Raw genomic sequence first — 15,597 nt, 5'->3', positions numbered from 1 at the left:
ACCACAAAATTGATGGTAAGAAAGAGAAAGGTTTGAAGAAGGGGAAGATGGGAGATTCAGGAAGCTTGGTAAAAGGAAATGGGTCCCACATGATGTCCAGTGCCAATTGCAGCATTTTTCCTGCCTGTAGTTAACATACACTTAATGGTCTAAAACCAAAAAATATTGTGATGGCCTACATCACATGCATTGATCTAAAGCTGCATGATGGCCTTCATTCCATAGTGATGGCCTACAGAGTCAGATTCAAATGAGAAGTTTGGAAATGTACACGCAGTGATTTTTCAATAAGCAGAATGTATATCTAGTGCCCTATCAGGTTTGCATTACCGAGAACATCCTGTTTGTATTATTAACTATGATGGAAACAAAGAAACAGAGGAGATCCACTTGGGTGTCAACATGAAAAGGCTGGAAGACAGAGCCTTGGGCTTCACAAAATGAAATTCCATTCCAGACTTGTTATGAAGACAAAGCTGGTGCGACATTGGTTAATCCACAACTTCGGCTTTTTGAGAGGCTCATTACAAACGACCCCTATTCACTAAACAGTGTATGAAAAAAATCCATCTGAAATTACTAGCTTCAAGTACAAAAATAAATAAATCGGGACTGACAGTTATTTCCCCACGGTTTCCGAGAAGATTTAAAATAAATTACCTGAATATGAGGTGAAACCCCCCTTTTCAGCCTTTTATATGATAGGGGGGAATCTATATGGGGAGCACAACCCCATGACACCTTCATGTTCTGAAGTATCGTACCAAATTTGGTCCATAATCGGTCATATCGTTTGTGAAGAAAATACATTTTAGTGAATATGAGGGAGTAAGGGAGGGAGCCAGTGACCCCTTTTCCAGGAAAGATAGGACCATTGGGAGCACAACTTAAAGTTGGAGCATGGTCACGATGTTGCATGGCCATTGGCCAGTTTGGTCTGGATTCGGTTATCGAGAAGATATTTTGGGCAAAACACGCCTTTTACCCACTTTCAATGGGCGGATCCGGATGGAGAGCACAACCCCATGAGACCTTACTGTCCTGATGCTTTGTATAAAATTTTGTCTGTATTGCTAAGGTAGATGTGGAGAACAACACGTTCTAGTGAAAATGAGGGATTCGGGCAGGCGGCCAGTGACTCCATTTCCAGAAAAGATAGGACAATTGGGCGCAGAACTTAAAGTTGGGGCATGGTCCCGATACCTCGTGGCGCATTTTGTCTGGATCTGGCTGTTTCTGAGAAGCTTTTTGAATGAAATACCAATATTTGGGGCAAAACCCCATTTCACCCACTTTATAGGGGTGCCTCCACAAGGAGAGCACAACCCGATGAGACCTTGCTGTCTGATGCATCAAACCAAATTTGGTCTATACGTATAGACTACCAGACTACCAGACTGATTATAATCGGTCTGGTAGTTTGTGCGGAAATGTCAAATGCAAATGGGCGTACATACGTACGGACGGCCGGACGCCAGGACACCATACGTTCGGAGAAATAACACATTTATCTGACTCATGAAGGTCGGTGTCGTTCTGCGTCGGCCGACAGGAAGAACAATGGATGGGATCAACACAACGTTAATCAAAGTTTGCTACCCTCTGTAGGAAGCAAAGAAGAAGCTGACGTTTTGGGCAATAACATTTTGTTGAAGAAAAAAAAGAGGGAGACAGGATAGGTGGGAAGCATCAACCTTTGCTCCAATTGAGTCTCTCGTTTTGCTCCAATGAAGAGTTAACGCTCAAAACATCAGATTCTTACTTCACACGGGGTGGTTAGCATTCACTCTTCTATCAATGTTCTGTTGATCCAATGCATATTTACTGGTTTTAGGTAGCCTCTGTACATCATTAACATATGTGTACATGATAAGAATGAAGACTTTTAGTTACCTCTGTGACCGAAGGTGGACAGAGGTTATGTTTCACCCCTGTCAGTCTGTTTGTCTGTGAGCAGGAAGGATTTGGACAAAACTTGGTGGACAGTTTATTGTGTGACAAGGACGAATTTATTCAATTTTGGTGAAGATCTGAATCCGGATCCGAGATTTTTTTCAAAAATGTGATTCTTCACCATTGAGCAACAACAAACAACAGGCATTTTAAGGCCATTTTCCCTGCAAGAGCGAGGGTTAGCCTTGTGGTCCCCATGACAATCTTCTCCATTTTGCCCTATTTTCTGCATCTCCCCTTGTTAACCCCCTTGCCCGCATTTCTTCTTCCACCATCTTTCGCCAAGTCTTTCCCGGTCTTCCCCGTCCTCTCCTTCCTTCTACATTCATTTCCATCACTCTTCTCAACCAGTCACTTTCATCCTTCCTCAACACATGACCAAACCATCTCAACCTGTTCCTCTTCACAGCATCAATCACAGGCTCTATTCCCATCATCTTTCGCAATTCATCATTTGTCTTCCTCTCTCTCAACGACACTCCGCATATCCACCGAACCATTCGCATTTCCACCCTTTCCAGCCTTCGTTGCTGCTCTACATTCATGACCCATGTCTCGCTCCCATAAATCATAACACTTCTCACACATGCAGCATACATCTTTCCCTTCAGCTTCGACACTCCCCTCCTCTCCTCGTCAGCACGCCACTCAGTTCCAGAAATTTCTTCCATGCACATCTCACTCTAGCAACCGTTGCCGAGTCTGATCCACCTTCTCCGTTCAGCATGTCTCCTTGGTAACAAAATGTTTTCACACCTTCGAGCTTCGCGCCATCTCCAAGATCCAACTCAACATTTCCTCCATCTGCAGCTCCCTCTGTGCACACCTTACATTTGAATGTAGCTGCCACACTGGTTAATAACCCTCTCAAACCACTACATTTTTAATGAACCCACTCAGCGCACATTGTACATTGAATGGAGTTCACTCCGACACCCTTCCTGCACACAGCACACGGCCACTTCCCAGTTCTTTCCACCTCACCACATGCTTTACCACTTGCCATCACCTTCATTTTTCCGATATTCACCTTCAGACCTTTTGTCTCCATACATTCCTTCCACTTGTTCATCTTCTCCTTCAGTCCATCCATACTTTCTGCAATCAACACCAGATCATCTGCATACAACAACTCCCACGGTAAACCCTCCTTTACGTTCCGAGCCAGCACCTCCATCACAGCAACAAATAGTAGTGGACTTAGTACCGGCCCCTGATGCACTCCCACCTTCACCTCAAACTCACCACTGTTCCCGTCCTTCGTCCTTACAGCTGTGCGCGCTCTTTTGTACATTGCCATCACTATTCTGATCAACCATTCCTCCACTCCTAACTTCCTCAATGCCCAGGTCACTACTTCACGTGGAACTTCATTCTTCACCATTGAGCGATCGGGTCAAAAACGATAAATAGCACAAGTTGTGGACATATCATGACAAAACTACAAAACTCGGTGGACGAGTTGGTCCGGTGACCAAAAACAAGCCGATTAGATTTTGGTTCAGGTCAAAATCCAGATCCGTCTCATCAGTGGGATACAAAAAGGTAAACTGTTCAGCCTGGCAGAGGTATGCTCACGACTGAGTGCTGTTCTAGTTTGCACCGTCACTAAAGCCAGAAATTTACAATTGCAGTATATTTGAGGAAAGGCTGTGCTTTGACGAATGTTTTGAAACAATAAAAGATTTTCATTGCCTGCTGACAAGGAACCATGAACGAAAGAGACTTCGGTGCTTTAAACGAACTGGTGGAGAATGGAAACGGAGTAGTGAGCGAGGAAGGGTTTAAACTTTGTCCGAACAGTGAAGTATGGTCAAATTAATCAACCAAGTAACTTTCACAAAAACAGTTAATATTTAAAAATAAAACACCACATCATAGGTGCAACCAGGAAGGTATCGTTTAAAAAGGTTTGGAGGATACGCTCTTCATTTTCCAACAAACTTGCCATCACGACATGTAGGACCTTTTAAACTCGAGAGTACATGTCCAACTGAATTCAACCCAACGAGAGCAAACAGCTCGATTAATGGCGTCGCTCATCAGCCGGACCAGCAAGAGAGGAATTAAAGCTAATTGTTCGCGTAAAAGGTGGTGGTTGTGGTTGATCGGCTTGGCATATAATTGAGGTGTTCACAATAAGCCATGAATGTTTACTATTCACGGCCCAGAACAGATCCTGGACAGGTCACGGGAATTTCCACCCCGCTTAGCCAATCGATTTGAACCCGTACCAATGAGGGCACAATGCAACAAGATTTTAACCACTTCACCGGGGTAAAGGTGTCTCGAGAAAAAATTATTTAAAAGCCAAAGCGTCCCACCGACAGGTGTGCTAACATGTCAGCACTCGTTTTCATTTCACCTGGATAATGTTTATAAATAAACAACGCTAGATAACCTCGGGGTTCATTCGGGTTAGCCTGTTAGTGCAGCCATGTCGATCTCTGGCTCGTGACATGAATAACCAAGGGTTCATATACCATATATGCTACAGTAGTGACCCCCCCCCCCGCCCCCCAAAAAATAATAAATGACATCTGTTAAACTTTCAGAATCATTGGAATCTGCCGCGATGAAGCTAACTCTGAGGGCCTTTCACTCACTCACCGCAGGCAAGTTGGTGGTCTTTCCGTCTTCTACCGACTCCTCTCCGGCCTTGCTCCCCCAGCTCTCTCTGGGCTCTGTCCCCCAAATATTCCTACAGGTCGCACAAGATCTGCCTGCAACCCTCTTATGGTTAAAACTGCCAAAATCTAGGCTCTCTGCTCACCTTCACTCTTTCATTCCCCTTTTCTCCCGCCTCTGGAACAAACTCCCTCACTCTCTTCAATCCCACTCCACCCTCCAAGTCTTTAAAACAGCTGTTCACCACCATCTCTTATCTTCCCCCATCGAAAACCTTGATCTTTTCTACCCCCGCTAATTTCACCCCAGATCCACTTTTTTGAAATTGCAACTTCTTTCCTGGAAGTCCTTGCAGTGTCCATATGTTTTATACCTCTCCCACCTCCCCCCAAGCCCTCTCCCTCCCACAGTTCTCTCGATGTCCCTGCTCTCAAATGTTGTGTTTGTGTCCTTCCCCATCTCTCCCCATCTTGTCTACCGCTCCCCTTATTTTGTGTTTTATGTGTCGGTTTGACTTTTTGTGTGATTGTTAGCTCTTTCACGAGCCTCGATCTTGTATACCAAAAAAAATAAAAATAAAAATACATAAACTACCAATTCATAGTTCAGAAATTTCTTCATCATGTGCATGCAAAATATGGCAATTGAGGAAAATGCCAATCAGGAAATTGGATGTGCAAGACGTCATGCCAACCAAACTGATAAATCCTGGAAATTTGCATGCAAATCATGCCTCTCCCAGAACATGATTTTAATAAATTGACTACCCACGTGCTCAAAGTCTAGGGATAGCTAGTTGCCCGAGGGGGGGGGATGACTCAGACTGCCATTGCTTCCCAGGATTTGAGTGGTGTCAAGATGCAGGATTGTGAATACACCTGTACTCATCACTGTGGCCCAACATGCAGGTCCCAATGTATCTTTATACATATCAATGTCCATGTGCACATTATTTGAGGATAACACCACTCTCATCGACGGACGTGCACTATATACAGACTTCAATCCTTTTATACTACGTGTTTGGGACATTCTCAAGTCATGTTTGTGGTCACCAAGTCCACAGCAAGTTTTTCGATCAATCGGAAGTGGTCCTGGTTGAAGAATGGCACAACATCCTACAACGAGAGCCGGATCGTTCAATTTGATTGCTTTTCAAAGATATTGAGGGCCGTGGAAGAGCGAGACGACAGTGCGGAGAAAAGGCAACATCACTAATATGATGGCGGGACAACCAGCAGGGAGAATGAAGTGAAAAGAAAAGAAGGGGAGGAAACATGGCAACAAACACGAACGAAACCCACAAGTTTGTTATGTTTATTTATGAAGTGTACTCGTCAGTGCCGTTGTCAGTGTGTCCTCTTCAACCAGAGTATAAACACGCGTCGATGCACGATTAAAAGTTGGCCTCACATTTTGTTGCCCGATTATATCGTGAATAGTGAATGTCTCCTCGTTGTCTACAAATGTTCTTGCAATATTTTGGCGTGCTTGCGATATAAATACAAGGACTGCCATGACCCTTCGATCACTGTAAAGAAAAGAAAATGTATTACAACGCAAGCTGGAGTCGCACAATAGGCTTACCGAAAGCTTCCGTAGACAATGAGGAGGATGGAGATGAGGAATGTAGAAACCTGGCTCGAGTCCACCAGCGAGTAGACCCTGGAAACATGGAGAGACATATCATGGATTTAAGGAATATTTAACGGTCATGTTTCCAACTTGCATTCGACTCTCATTAAAGCACAGGTGGTTTTGAGAGTCGCAGTTATAAATCGAGCAAGATGTTTCGACAACAAAACAAACGCAGTGAAACAGCATTTTAAAACTGCTTTTCCAGTTGTGCAACAATTCAGTTGGCTTCATGCAAGCATCATGCTGGGTTTATACACCTTCAGGGCTTCAAACGTCCATGACCAACCATGACCGGTATTTTCCATACCACTTAACAAAACAAGAAAGACAACCAGGAAAGTAACAGTGCACGTCAAACAATGGATGACATCAAAATAACGTTTATGAGGATTATGCTTACAGCCGCAAGAAGCAAGGGGAAGCTGACGTTTCGGGCATTCACCCATTGTCAGAGAAAGGTGGTTAAAGCCCAAAACAGCTTCACCTTGCTTTGGACGGCAGTTAGCATACCCCGATCACCGTTCCGTTCATTTAATCTATTGCTCTACCACCTGTCCACCGAAGCAGAAAAGACACTGACCTTCAACAGCAAAACTCATTTGTCATTCAACCGTGCATGCAGCTGTCCAGTTGTCATATCAGGCTACCCACAAGTCTATATTGCTCATCACCAAGCCACACATTGCTAAATGTACACTTTCCCGACATAACCAACTAAGTTGCATGATTAACAAGAAAGATCAATCAGAGATTGCAGACCTTTGCCAGGATGGGTTTTAGTGGTTTTTAAGGCTTTTGTGTTAAAATTGGCAGCCGAACCACGTGACCAATGACGTCATCGTTTTTTCCTTTTCCCTCCACCAAATTATCCCTAGATGACGCTCAAGAAATTTCATCTTGATCGGATGAAGTTTTGTACTCGTCAAATTATGACATCATAATGGAGGCAATCTATGACATCATTAACATATTGTTACATTTATGGGGGGGGGGGGGGGGGTAGGTGAAAGAATCCTATCGGAAAGGTAGCACTGTGTAGGAAATAGCATAGGCATTGTAGGAGAAATCTCGATGTACAGCAAGTAGGGAAACGGTAGCTCAAGGTTGTTTATGTGACCACCACACAGGGGGGGTGGTGTTGTGCTAATTATCGCTAGCGTCGAAGGCTAGTTTTCCCCAGTGTGTGCTTTCCCTCTGTAATTTTCTCCTCACGTTTTTGCTGACAGAGCCAGCCATGAAAAGCCTCCCTTAAACAACAACAATCGCCAACTGCAAGCAAACAAGTTCCCGGACTAAGCCCCGCCCAAAGGACCGAATAGGTGAAAGCCCGCCCACGAGAGCCGGAGAAATGGGCGGTCAAGAAAAGCCATGAGACCACATCCTGAGGGACGCGATTCAACTGTTTTCAAAGATATTGCGATTCAACCGGACGAGACGATTGGCTCTCAGGAGTAAAGAAGAGGAATCTCTCCATCTTGCTCGGACAAGACACTGGCCATTTTTTCTTGGTTGTGTGTGGTGCGATTTCTGTGAAAGCGTTGGGGGGCTTTTTGCCTTTTTGGAGTGCATGGTGTCCTGAAAGGAGCAGCTACCTGTTTTGACGCATTTGTTGGTTTTGACTGCATTGCCACTACTGGAGAGGGAAATGGTCTTCGCGACTCACCTCCTGCCTGTGGAGCCGTAAGCACGTGGCGCTTTTGGGCCGTCCACACTTTTGGAGCGCTTTCCGCGCGAGTGGCTACATTGGAGCTTCAACAGCCGCCAAGCTCCTAAAAGGACCGATTGGGACCAGCTAAGTGCTGAAAGGAGATTTCTTTTTTTATTTTCATTATCTTTTCCCTGTGTGCGTGTTCGAGACTACATGGAGGTATCTCGGTTAGGAAATTAATTTACCTCAGCCTTTATTTTGATATTTTCATTCCCTCATTTATTTACATTAAAGTCATTATTGTTGAATTTTCATGGTCGTGTTTGCATGTTTTGTGGGTTCGGGAATAAACCTGTGATGCTTTTCGTTCTGTTCAAGTGAACGTCTCACAGCCTCCATCTTGTCGTGCACGCTCAAAACCGCCATATTCGGGAGGCCGCCTTTGGAGTAAAAACGTTCAGTTGTTCGTCATCCGGTGGTTTTAATCGCCAGTGACAGAACAATAGGTTATTTCGCATGGGGAGTTCTTTACACTGAGCTATGTCTCAATTTTTTCGATGCAGCACTTTTGGAGATATAGATTCCTGGATCTGGAATAATATCCTGAGCTTCACCAAAAATTAATCAATTCTTCCTTATCCCAAGGGCAATCATCCCACCAACTTTCATCCAAATCCGTTCAGAACTTTTCCCGATTTCTTGTTCACAAACACACGAACACACACACGGACGGACACGATCGAATGCATTACTCCCTGGCGGGAGTAACAAACACACACGGACAAACACACAAACCGGAGTGATCAACATACTTGCAAAAATATTTTTTTTTTTTTGCCAAATAACAAACAAACGGACTCAAATGCAATACCCCATTCTCTGGCGAGGGTAAAAATACAAGTATTAAAAAAAAACAATCAAATGTCGACTTGTCGAGCATTTGTTCACAGACAACAGGACACCGTATTTAGCCAATAGATTACTGTACATGATTATTGCATTTAAGCTTGGACGCCACACCAATCTCCATTGAGCATTTTGAGAACAACCCCCCTACCCACCCCCCACATTTTAAATGGAGCAGGAAAGGTTATGAACACGAATATCAATAAGAATGGCAGAGAAACAACCACAAGACAAAATGTAACCATTGGGCTGCATCAGGTTTCAGTGCGCAAACAAGCCAGGAAGGGAACCAAACACTGATAGGTATTTTTATCTCACAAAGTTTAAGAATTAAATAGGATATTTAGGTCCGATGACAACCGTGCGTCCAAGAGTAATTTCTGCCACAGATTACAATTTTTTCACTGGACATTTTATTAAAGAGTAGACTAGCCTTAAATTAGACGAGACTTTTTTTTATGCCTCCACCCACCGAAGGTGGCCGGAGGCATTATGTTTTTGGGTTGTCCGTCGTTCCGTACAAGCTAAACATCGTTTTTTTCTGCAACATTGAGACAAAACTTTCAAGGTAGGAGCGATACCCATGTGGAAGGTTTTTATGATAATTGTAAAGTCCTAGGTCACGTAGTATCGCAACCATCTTGGATTAAATGCAAATAATGAAAATTTCTCGGAAACCAATGAATGAAATTTTTTGAAACTTAGCAGATTGTCAAGTACTCTGAATGGGGAATAAAATCATGATAATGACAACATCGGTCAAGTGGTAGGTATACCAGCCAAAATGTTTAACTTGAATGCCTTATCCTAAAAATCGGAAATCGCATGCACATGATCTATGACCCATTTGCATTGAAATATTAAATTTATAACATTAGAGCTAGAGGTCACATGGTTTGACAGCCATATTGAATTGAAGGAAAATATTCAATAATTATATCTCAGAAACCGCTTACCCTATCGATACAAACCTTGACACCATTGCTGCATATAGTTTGAAAATGATGACGTCGTAGTTTGGCAGCCATCTTGGATAGAAAAACGAACCTTATCTGATCAACACAAAACTTCACAAACATGATCCCCTGCCCATACATATGCAGAGTGTACATTTTTGATGTCATATGTCATGTGGTTTTGGTAGCCATATTAGCTTGAAAGCAGATATATATATTTTAAATCTCTTCTCCGAAACCGCTTCACCAATCGATGTGAAACCTCTCCTGTCTGGTAAAAATATGATACGTGAGAACAGCTGAATAGATTTAAATAAAACATGTTTACTTTTAGAACAGTAAACGAGGGCATCTACCCGTTGTCACAGGCAGGCACTACGCGGGCGGCATATTGGCGACGCAGTCAAATTGCTCCTCCAGTTTCTTTGTTGTCCCCGAATTTCCACACGATCACTGACATTCCCCGGACTCTAGTCCACAGAACGCATATTCCACCCCCGCTCCCACCCATTCATGATATCTCAGAAATCCCATGACCCATGTGAACCCTGATCACGAGAGATACAAACACAGCAGATAAGCATGCAAACAAATCAAGCAAACAAAATTCAACAATAGGACGACAGGGTTACAGCTTCTCAGCTAGTTTCTCATTATAAAAAGATACTTTTTTTTTTTTTTGTTTTGTTTTGTATACTGAATCGAGGCTCGTGAAAGAGCTAACATTTATTTCACAAACAAATCAACCAGACAAACAAAATATACAAAAAGAGGGAGCGGAAGACAAGATGGGGAGATAAGGGGAAGCACACAACCACAACATTTGAGAGCAGGGAGAAGTGTGGGAGGGAGAGGGCTTGGGGGCAGGAGGCGGGGGAAGGGGAGGGGGGGGGGGGAAGTGGTATAAAACACAAGGGGACCGAAATTAGCGGGGGTAGAAAAGATCAAGGTTTTGGATGGGGGAGGATAAGAGATGGTGGTGAACAGCTGTTTTAAAGACCTGGAGGGTGGAGTGGGATTGAAGAGTGAGGGAGTTTCTTCCAGAGGCGGGAGAAAAGAGGAATGAAGGAGTGAAGGTGAGCAGAAAGTCTTGATTTTGGCAGTTTAACCATAAGAGGGTTGCAGGCAGATCTTGTGCGACCTCTAGGAATATTTGGGGGACAGAGCCCAGAGAGGGCTGGGGGGGCAAGGCCAGAGAGGAGTCGGTAGAAGACGGAAAGACCACCAACCTGCCTGTGGTGAGTGAGTGAAAGGCCCTTGGAGTTAGCTTCATCGCGGGAGATTCCAATGATTCTGAACGCTTTGGTTTCAACAGCGTGAAGACGGGCTAGGTGTGAGGCAGGAGCACCAGACCAGAGGGGAGAGCAGTATTCCATAGAGCTGCGGATGAAAGCCTTGTATGTGGTGAGGAGCTCAGGTGTGCCAAGGAAGGACTTCGCACGACGGAGGATGCCCAGTCGGCGACTGGCTTTGGAGGCCAGATTTGAAATGTGGTTTTCCCAGGAAAGACCATGGCAAATAGTGAGACCCAAAAGCTTGAGTGACAGAACTTCTTGGAGAGGATTATTCAGAAAGTGGATGGGAGGGTTTTCCAGTCGGTCTTTTCGGAGAGACATCGTAAGAGTGTGAGATTTATCAGGATTTTTTTTTTTTTTTTTTTTTTGTATACAAGATCGAGGCTCGTGAAAGAGCTAACATTTATCACACAAAAAGAGAAACCGACACACAAAACACAAAAAACAAGGGGAGCGGCAGACAAGATGGGGAGAGAGGGGGAAGGACGCAAACACAACATTTGAGAGCAGGGACATCGGGAGGACTTGGGGGGAGGTGGGAGAGGAATAAAACATATGAACACTGCAAGGACTCTGGGGTGAATTACCGGGGGTAGAAAATATCAAGGTTTTCGATGGGGGAAGATAAGAGATGGTGGTGAACAGCTGTTTTAAAGACCTGGAGGGAGGAGTGGGATTGAAGGGAGTGGGGGAGTTTGTTCCAGAGGCGGGAGAAAAGGGGAATGAAAGAGTGAAGGTGAGCAGAGAGCCTAGACTTTGGCAGTTTAACCATAAGAGGGTTGCAGGCAGATCTTGTGCGACCTGAAGGAATATTGGGGGGACAGAGCACAGAGAGAGCTGGGGGAGCAAGGCCGGAGAGGAGTCGGTAGAAGACAGAAAGACCACCAACCTGCCTGCGGTGAGTGAGTGAAAGGCCCTCGGTGTTGACTACATCGCAGGAGATTCCAATGATTCTGAAAGCTTTGGCCTCAACAGCGTGAAGCCGAGCAAGGTGTGAGGCAGGAGCACCAGCCCAGAGGGGGGATCAGTATTCCATTGAGCTGCGGATGAAAGCCTTGTATGTGGTGAGGAGCTCAGGTGTGCCAAGGAAGGACTTCGCACGACGGAGGATGCCCAGTCGGCGACTGGCTTTGGAGGCCAGCTTGGAAATGTGGTTTTCCCAAGAAAGATCATGGCAGATAGTGAGACCCAAAAGCTTGAGCGACAGAACTTCTTGGAGAGGATTGTTGAGAAAGTAGATGGGAGGGTTGTCCAGTCAGTCCTTTCGGAGAGACATTGTAAGAATGTGAGATTTGTCAGGATTGAAAGACATGTTCCACTTGTTTGACCAGTCTGTGATTTTGTCCAGGTCTGCAGAGAGTGAGGAGGCTGCAGACTGCCGATCTGAGGGATGAGGAATGGAGCGACAGAGAGTAGAGTCGTCAGCAAAGAGATAGAGAGGATTTTCAAGAGAGTCAGAGAGATCATTGATGAAGACCAGAAAAAGCACAGGGCCCAGAACACTACCTTGGGGAACTCCAGCCTGAACAGGAAGAGGAGATGAGAGAAACCCATTCAGGGCCACACGTTGACTACGACCAGAGAGGAAGTCCGCCAGCCATGCGTGGAGATTTCCATGGATACCCAAGGAGAAGAGTTTGGTGAGCAGAGCAGGGTGCCAGACCGTATCGAAGGCACGTGAAATGTCAAGGGAGACAGCTCTAATTTCCTGTTTGACGTTGAGGACCTCTATCCATTGTTGAGAAAGCAGAAGCAGCATGTCCAGAGTAGAGTGACCAGGTCTGAAACCAAATTGATGATCAGAGATCAAGCCATTGGAGAAGAGGAAAGATTTAATATCTGAAGCAATGATGGATTCCATGACTTTGCTGATAATTGGGAGAAGGCTGATTGGTCTGTAGTTGCTGGGATCTGTTTTTGCACCTTTTTTGTGCAAAGCGGTGATGTTGGCTGATTTCCAAGCAGATGGCAGATGACCTTGAGCAAAAGAGAAGGTGAAGAGAACAGAAAGAGGGAGTGAAAGAGCAGAAGAACATGATTTTAGGACCCGTGGGCTGATGCCGTCAGGACCAGTTGCAGAATCAGAGTCGAGGATTGACAGAAACCTTTCCACCTTGTCAGGAGGAAAGGACACAGAGTCCAGGAGCAGCCGGGTACGACTGGGTACGGTGGGTACAGAGAGGGATGGGTTTGGGACACAAGATTTAGAGGCAAACACAGAGTTGAGGCATTCAGCTTTTTCACGTGCGGAGTCAGCCGTTAAGCCGTTTGAGGTGAGGGAGGGGATGGAGGGGGAACAAACACCAGAAACAGATTTGACCAGACACCACCAGGATTTGGAAGAGGGAGACAGATAAGAGAGTTCGGTCTTGAGAATGGTGAGATATTGTTTCCTGGCTCTCCTGAGGGTGGACACACACTTGTTTCGGGCTTTGTGAAAGGAAATGAGATTTCCTTCCGTTGGATTTGCTTTCCAGGAGACGAAAGCAAGTTGTTTCAGGGCAACAGCCTCACCACAAGATTCCGTGTACCATGGACGGGAGGAAGGGTATGACAACTGAAGACGAGATGGGATAAATCTGTGCATGAGAGGGAGCAATTTACTTTGAAAGAATTCCCAGGATGAGTTGATGTCAGAGGCGGTAGAGATGGGAGACCAGTCCAGATGATTGATGGCTGCTTGAAGACCGTGCCAGTTGGCCTGAGTGAAATGCCAGACTCGTCGACGCTGAGGAGGCTCTCTGAGAATGGTCAGAGAGATGTCCACTTTGACAAGCACATGATCAGATGAGCCGATTGGAGCAGAAGAAGAGCAGCAGACATTTTCAGGGAAGTTTGTCATAACCAAATCCAGAAGAGAAGATGCTCCGTTGACTGAGATCCGGGTCGGGAAATTGACAGATTGTGTCAGTCCCAGTGAGTCGCAGAAGTCCTTTGCTGAAGAGCCATGGCTGGTGAGAGAGGTACCCACACCCAGCCAACTGGCATGGTGACAATTGAAATCACCACATATGAGGAAGAGAGAGTTGGGATGGGTAGATAGAAGTTGGTCCATATTATCAGACAGTGAGATGTAGATGGAGGCATCGCTGTTTGGTGGACGGTACAACACACATATGAACAAAAGGTGGGAGCGAAGGGGAAGCCGTAGCCAAAGGTATTCCTGGGGGTGAGGTGGAGAGAGGGCAGTGGAGGGCGAGTGAGGAAGAGTTTTTTATAAAGATAGCAACCCCACCTCCAGGACGAGGCTCAGGTCTATCATACCGGAGGAGGGAGTAACCTGGGAGAGATACCAAGGCATCAGAGACATCATGAAGGAGGAAAGTTTCTGTTCAGCAGATCACATCTGGTTTGTCAGAAGCAACCTGTATGGAGAGGTCAGTCAAGTTTGAGCGAAGGCCCCGCATGTTTGAGGTCCATACCGTTAATGAAGAGGAAGGGGGAGCATCGGGTCCAGAACAGGGGGGGGAGGGGTAGGGTAAGATGTGGAAGAGGAGGAAGAGGTAGGGAGAGCTGTTGAAGGTGTGTCAGAGATTTCAGAGATTTCAGAATAGCTTGGAGAAAGGGAAGAATGGGGCGGACAAAAGGTTTGATGGAGATTGGGTGAGGCACAGTGAGGTGTTATTTGAGGAGGGGGAAGAGCGAGGCAGAAGATTTGGGGAGATGAAGGTGAAAGTTGGAAGGGGGAAGAAGCAGGGAGGATGCTTTGAGGAGGGGTGAGAGGGGAGTCTAGGAGGGGAGGAGCGAGGGAGAGTCTCGGAGGGGAGGGGTGTGGGGGGAGTTTAGGAGGGAGGGGAGGGAAGGGGCAAGGGGGGAGATTTGAAAGGGATGGGTGATGGGGAGGATTTGGAGGGGAGGGGTGAGATTGGATTTTGAAAAGTGTACGATTCATGGGAAACGAACATTTTTTGCAAAATGAGTTTGAGACCTTCGAGTCAAAAATACGTTTGAGGACACTGGAGGAGGGGTGGAGTTCTGGATAGTTTAGGGAATGTAGAAAGGAGGAACTGTAAGAGATGGTATTATATATATTTTTTGGAATGAATAGATTTGGTGAGCAAGACGAAAGCATCCTTTTGTAGGAAAAGAAGAAAAGGGTGTTATAATATATGAGAGAAAATAGTTGTTATGGGGAGAGATTATACATTTCTAACCGCGTGATCGCGAACGAAGAACGAACGAACAAAAAGAACAACAAATAAACGAATAAGACCTGGGAAGGAAATATATTTTTGGGGTTTTTTTTTTTTTTTTTGTGAGTACAGATATTAAACAAGGAGGTACGGGAATTGAAAAACATGTTCCATTTGTTTGCCCAGTCTGTGATTTTGTCCAGGTCTGCAGAGAGTGAGGCTGCAGACTGCCGATCTGAGGGATGAGGAATGGAGCGACAGAGTAGAGTCATCAGCAAAGAGATGTGCATTTTAGATGAGATGAGTCTCTTCATCAAAGAGATGAGTCTCTTCTCAATACAAAGACAAAGGTGCATTTTAAGAATTTAATCAAAAGGAAAAACAACCACACAGATCAAAACCACACTCCTACAGTCATGTGCACAACCATCTTATACCCC

The 15,597-nt window shown here is 45.2% G+C and overlaps 2 protein-coding genes across 3 annotated transcripts in view; one reads left to right on the top strand and one right to left on the bottom strand.

Annotated features, from left to right (window-relative positions):
• The window catches only part of LOC137430068 (acetyl-CoA carboxylase 1), a 763,460-nt gene that overhangs the window by 119,830 nt on the left and 628,033 nt on the right, over positions 1 to 15,597 (top strand). The window lies entirely within an intron of this gene.
• Positions 1 to 15,597, bottom strand: part of SPPL3 (signal peptide peptidase like 3) — a 154,946-nt gene that overhangs the window by 36,144 nt on the left and 103,205 nt on the right. For both annotated transcript variants that reach the window (XM_068120577.2, XM_068120573.2), the window contains exon 2: positions 6,169 to 6,246. In XM_068120577.2, the coding sequence (XP_067976678.2) occupies positions 6,169 to 6,246 (78 nt within the window). The remainder of the gene's footprint in view (positions 1 to 6,168; positions 6,247 to 15,597) is intronic.

Source organism: Myxine glutinosa, chromosome 6 (genome assembly GCF_964187855.1).
Source record: "Myxine glutinosa chromosome 6, kmMyxGlut1.1, whole genome shotgun sequence".
NCBI lineage: Eukaryota > Metazoa > Chordata > Myxini > Myxiniformes > Myxinidae > Myxine > Myxine glutinosa.
Note: the sequence above shows the minus strand (reverse complement) of the source record. Positions and strands in the feature narration are given on the sequence as shown.